Consider the following 6,433-nt stretch of genomic DNA (forward strand, 5'->3'; position numbering starts at 1 on the left):
TGCTATGTGCACATCGGATAGCATCACGAATTATTCGCTGTGAGTTTGTATCTTCAAACCGAGTACGCGTAAGAATCCACCAGAGTAGCTTTCTAGCATTTTTTTGGAGGGCCTCCAGCACGAGCTGCACACGATCCGACTCTGATACCCACTGCGCAATCTCTAAATGACGGTATTGCAAGGTCAATTTCAGAGCACTTCTGAGCGTGAGAGGTGGTCCATGTTCCACCAGCCAGCGCAACATTTTTACATCCCCGTTTTTTCCAGCTTCTTCCAACAATATCGAGGTAATCTTGAACCCGTGGTCCAAAAGCCAACGGGCCGTATTGAGTTGGCCTTTTTGAACAGCTAACTCGAGTAAGTCGACGTCACACATCTGGAAATTATTCGCATAAAACCACTGTAACATCTTGACGTTTCCTCGACTGACTGTGTCACGAATAGGAATTGATGTGCGTAGCTCAACCCCAAGCAGGTTCAGCCAGTCTAAAATCTCGATATTGCCTTTACGGACAGCAGTTTCTGCTAGACAACTCAGACAGGCTTCAACAAAAGCCGGCCGCTTCTTGTAAATTGACTGCAGGATGACTATTGAAGCATCACTCGTTTGGTCCTGACGACTATTTCTCAGCGAGCATTGCACCACAATATTCGGCGGAGTTGCCCCGCTAGAACTTGGAAACCCTTCGCCTCTCTGTTCCATCAGGTACAACACAACGTCCAGATGGCCATTGCAAGCAGCACCGTCCATTGCATGTCCTGTACAACCTTCGTTTCTGTTCTCATTTAACCATCGCACTACATCAAGATGGCCATTTTGAGCTGCTGCATCTATCGTTCGTGGGCGGAATTGATCCGGGTAATGCGCGTGGAACCACTGAACAATTTCCAAATTGCCAAACGCAGCTGCATAAAATGGTGCCATGGTCGTGCATCCTTCTCTTCGATGCTCATGTAGCCACTTAATAATATCTAAATGACCGTTTCTCGCAGCGGCACCCATTACATGGATGGAGAACGCACTCGGTAAATGTTCATGTAGCCATTGAAGTGCTTCCAAGTGCCCTCGTTTAGCTGCATCCGACCAATACCATTGATCCCGACTGTAAGATTTGAAGTTTTCAAAAAGCCACTTGACGACTTCAAGGTGTCCATTATTCCCAGCGAAATACAGCGCCATTGAGGAGCAATCTTCGTATCGCTGTCGGTGTAGCCATTTCACTACTTCCAGGTGCCCGTTTTTAGCCGCCTCGTCCATCGCAGACGTCGTACAAGTAACAAGATGGTTTGACTGTAACCACTGTAACATTTCAAGTTGTCCATTTTTAGCTGCTTTATCCACTGCGAAAATACTACATGTACAGCTTTGCCCACTGATGGTGTACAGCCATTGTGCGACTGCGAGATGTCCATTTGCAACAGCTCGGTCCATCGGCTTACCAAGCCGCATACACACATCCGTACTCGTGCTATAAATCCACTTCGTCACTTCTAAATGTCCGTGTTCTGCTGCCAATTCCAGGGCATCTGACGAGCAATGATCAAACAGCAGACTCTTCTCGATGTATCCGGGCGATTTCAGAACCCCCCGCACGGTGTGTCTGTCCATTCCTCGCTCGTACAGCCACTGGACAACTTCTAAATACCCTCCCGCAGCAGCAAGCTCCAGCGCACTTTCAAAGTCGTCTTTCCAAGGACCGCGTTCACCCTGCGCGATCATCCATCGAAGTACATGAAGATACCCACCTCGCACTGCCGCCTGGACAGCTTCCTTCCAAACTGGCGTGGTCTCCTGAAGTAAAACATCGAGCGTGTATCTGGATGCACCTTCTTCACAAGCAGCTGTGAAGACCTCGCTACAGAGGAACGGAGTCAAAAACTCACTAATAGATCTCACAACATGGAGTAACCCGTCGTCGTTGAGCGGAAGACAATTCTTCATCACACATCGTGCAATAAAGCGCATTCGTTCCGTCCGCCGAGAATAAATTTAAAGTGGACGGAGCATCATATTTCAATCGTGTGGTGCTCTAGTCCATCAATGCGAGAAATTGGCCGCATTTTCCGTGAAAATGACCAAGCGATCTTATGGAATTTGCCTTTCGACCGAAGCTCGTTGGGCAGTTTTCAGAGTGTTCCGCCACGGAGGATGATGGTGAAGTTATTCTGTATGTTTGCTGGTTTGAAAGACGAGCATAGACTCAAGTGAGTCGGTGAGTTATCTGAAAGAATCTATCCAGGCGAAGAAGCCCTGGACGGTCACAGGTTGTGCCCACGATCTTGTGCTATTTCTGGCTAAGAAGGACAATGTGTGGCTGAATGAGGCTAGCGCAGCAGCGGTGAAGCTCGATGAGCATGGGCATCCGCTAGGCTTGGAGAAAATGCGGCCCACGCGGGCGATCAAGAGCGCCAGGTACTTTGGGGAGGAATTCCAACCGGATGATGGCCACGTTCATGTGCTAGTTGTGGTTCCAAATGCTTACCCCGAGTGGAGTCTTCGTCTTCGTAAAACCTCTGAGCCTGAATTATTTGCGGAAATGGCAAGCAAAAGCCGAAATTCCGCAGAAGTGAGAGACGTGGCTGATATGCTGATGAGGATCCATGAAGACTTAAACCATTTCCTCAGCTTTTCGACGTCGTCCGTTTTGCTGGAAAACTCATTGAATGCCGACGCCAAAACGCAGTTGGCGTTTAGATTGATGGCCACTGAGGCATTTGATCTCTTCTACGTGGTATGCAGCGGTCCAGGCGAGATGAACCAACAAGTATTTGCTGCTTTTGAAGATCGAAGTGCAACTTTGAAGATGTGCCTAGAACAAGACGAGACGGCGGTGGGAAATGGGTCTGTCGAAGGGACAGAGAGTCTGATGTTGTACAGTTTCATCTATGCAGCACTATGCGGAAATGACAAATTTTACACCGATAAAAAACCACGGTGGGCGGTAAGGGCAGTTCTTGAGAAGCGCCACAAAAACAAGACGAAGCCATTCGTTTTTTTCCTTGACAATTTCCATTGTCTGGATGATTTGGAAGCCGGAGAAAAAGAGAGGAAAATGGCGCAAATGATATTGAATGTCCTGCGATCCCTTCGTATCCCGGTTGTGGTAGCCGCTCGCAGCCAGAGTTCGCTTTGAGGTAATAAGTCGATTATATATCTTAAAGTTAATTTTGGGCTAATTTGGCAAGGATTCTGACCTCTTTTACAAGTGCCAGAGTTCACCATATCCCTATCATAAATGTATACGCACAGAAAGGCTGGCAGAAAATAGTATTTCAGATCTGTAACAGCCAGGTAAGTACTAGTAGTAGTTATTAGTCCTTATGAACTTGAAAATATAACATGAGTGGCTTTCGGTTACGCTCAAACTTCATGCGTATAATCCTTCGTTTGTTTTTTTACTTGTGAGGAATGTATCAAGCGACCCGTTCTTCTAATTTTATTACTCGGCTTTTTTTTTCTTAAAAAGCGACACCTCTCATCACTAATCTGTGATTCGGCAGCACACCATGTGCATTCTTGACCACCCCTTCGTTTTCACTGCAACATGATCAGCTCAGAAGTCTCACACTCTCCAAAAACACACTAGCATCATGGCCTTTAGGTAGCACTGCGGTCTTTACACAGTTGACGACAACTGGAAGAGAGGTTCTCTGATTTATAACGCCCAAACCACAGCTTCAAGGGAGTGGAAAGAGCGAAGGCGTGCGGCCCCATTTGAAAATTTATTTGCGTGGCGCACGCGTCGGCTCGACACTTCGCACCATTAGCTTTGGTAGTCCCGTTGATGCTTGAGCAGCTTGTCGGAGATATTCTTCGTAGCAATTCGAGAGCCACCTCCCCAGTAGCTTAATGGTCAGTCCGTCAGCACCGCCTTCTGCGAGTGCTGTGGCTCCTCCAATTCTAAGTGAGGGAGTACCGTAGTTGGTGGACTGCACTCCCGCTTTCGGTGCGGTGGTCTTGATCGCGCTCGCCACTGATCGTGAGCTGAGATTGCCACACAGGTAGCGACAGGATTCAATCTTGAGAGACTTGCGGGCACTTAAGATGTGTCGGAGTGCCTTCACTGGGCATAGCGCGCTGTGACCTGAAGCGTGCATGGTTCTCCACGCACCCCGGTCAAACTGGTCGCTCTTCGCCCCTTCTAGGCCGACAGTGACAGACGTAGCCCGTACTGGATCAACACGATGTCCTCTTGTGTCGGAGAAGTATACGTTCTTGCGTTTGAGGCAGTTGAATCTGTATTTTCAGTCGACCTGGATGAATTCGGATCTTCTGAGTAGGAAGAAGTAGGCGAGCAGGACGCTACCCCAAACCAGACGCTGTCGAGGTTTCGAGAAATCGAGCGAGCGGCGCAGCATTCGCAAGAATGGCGGTGTGATCGGCTGCTTTTTGCGGCGAGGTATAGACATTTTCTAGATATCTTAAAGCAAGATGTCAAGTCTGGGTGTCGAAGGTATGATAGTGTTTTTGTATCTCCGGTAAAACCAGCGAATTGCTGTAATCTTTAGAAGGATCGTAGCGTGTTGGTTTCCTTGGTGGTTCTTGTTCCAACCGTTCGTCCAACAGTGCGTAGCAAAATACTCCAGTGGCTGTGACGAAGAATTGATCAATACCCATCGTGACCATCCCATCCGACGAGCGAACTGACACCACTGCTTCCTGTACTGAGGGTACTTAGCTTTGGTAGCGCGCGCCACGGCGCGTCCGCGTAACATTGTTTCCACGCGTCGGAGAAATTGTTGAAAGGAGGTTGGAGAGGTTCCTGCTGCCACGACGCTGAAAGATTAGTTCAAGTTGCTAATAAGGGGTGAGTATTGCTCCACACGCGAGATCCCGCGTCAGCCATAGTGTTCATCTTTCCTGCGATATGCGTAGCCGTACACACCAGAGTGTGTTGGAACTCGGCGAGGGATAAGAGGCGGTTGTATTACTGCGCTTGGGGATGCGATAACGATCGCTTGTTCACCCATGCCACTGCAGTCATGTTGTCGATGTGGAAGCAGACATGGGTTGGAACGTCTTTCGGTGAGGACGCCCAACTGATGGACCCCATATTAGGGCTGCCAGGACTGTACTACGCAACCCCCGATTGTTGATAGACAGGTTAGATACTTCTTCTGTAGAGAATTGCTGGCGGATGTAGCGGTGAAGCTGTGGCTCGAGAACGCATAAGCCGTCGTTGCTCGCATCCATATATACGTGTATGCTTAATTCTGCCAATTGGTGAACGTAGCAATTCGGTATTGAGCTGAATCGGGCGGCGTACCGGAGAACAGTGTAGAAACATGTGAAATTGTTTAGTGGGCATCCGTCCAGGCGGTGAATTCCAAATCGAGGGAACGAATTAGCTGCTGTCAGAAGGCGCTGGAAAAATGAGCGAGCAGGGCGGAAGCAACATAAAACGTGACGCAGACTCCCCAGCACTTGCCGCAGACTCGCCTTCGTAGCTTTCTTGGCGCGGAGCGCTGATTGAACTCTGTAGAGAGCCTTTTCAATTTTCGCTGCCGGGATTGAGACACACTCACGGTCGGTGTCCCACAGAAGCCTTAGCGCTTTCCCAGTTGTTGCCCATTTGGTGAACTTGAGTTCGTTGATGGCAGACGGTCCGAGAACGGTAGCCATAGCTCTACGGAGGGCCAGATTAGCGTCGGAGCATCGAGAATTGATATCGGCTTCGACGTTAATATGGTCGTCACACCACACGTTTCCGACTAGAGTACGGGTGAGTCCGTGCCCAAGCTCGTACAGGTCGTTGATATGTGTACCAGCGAGCGAATAGAACGCGGGTGAGCCGCCCTAGCCGAATCCGCAGGATAGATTGAGGACAAGTAAGTCGTCGATGAGGAACCCAAAGACGTGGATGTGTTCTGCGTGGATCGGTACATGGCGGAATGCACCAGCGATGTCTCCCAGCATAACGTTTATCCGGGTTCTGGGTTGAGATCGCTTTAGGCGATGGATTCTCCGGGCGATGGCACGCGGTGGATTGTACGTGATCGTAGGGAATTCCCTCCGATCCGTGTAATCGTTGACCGACGCGGAGGGGGGGAACGAATAGTCGTTGATTAAACGGATGTCGGCACCGCCGGGCTTCTCGACGACACCGAGTGGGCTAATGAAGACTTCCGGCCAACGATCAAGAAGATGTGATTTGACGATCAAGTACCTACCGTCCGCTTGGCCTTTTCGAAGGTGTCGCCGGATTTGTGCAATATGGCCGCAGATACTCCGATGCTTCTTCGGGCGTATAGACTGCGTAGGTGCGACGCCACTTATATGAACCCATGTTGGACGATTTCATTCCAACGAACCGTGCTGTTGCGCACCACTGGGTTTGACGGTAAAGGGAGCTCGAAGAGGTGCTTGTTTGGTCTAGGATCATCGATCGTCTCACCTCTCACCAGTCGAACCACGTCGGGTAGACTCAGATTA

General features: G+C 49.5%; 1 protein-coding gene across 1 annotated transcript; it reads left to right on the forward strand.

Moving 5' to 3' along the window:
• Positions 1 to 2,192: 2,192 nt before the first annotated feature.
• Positions 2,193 to 3,134, forward strand: PITG_22963 (crinkler (CRN) family protein; the record flags this gene model as incomplete). The annotated part of the gene is made up of 1 exon (XM_002900300.1): positions 2,193 to 3,134. A coding segment is annotated over one exon (942 nt), but the record flags the coding sequence as incomplete, so codon positions are not given.
• Between the last annotated feature and the right edge of the window lie 3,299 nt (positions 3,135 to 6,433).

This window comes from Phytophthora infestans, genomic scaffold (genome assembly GCF_000142945.1).
Source record: "Phytophthora infestans T30-4 supercont1.26 genomic scaffold, whole genome shotgun sequence".
Lineage (NCBI taxonomy): Eukaryota > Oomycota > Peronosporomycetes > Peronosporales > Peronosporaceae > Phytophthora > Phytophthora infestans.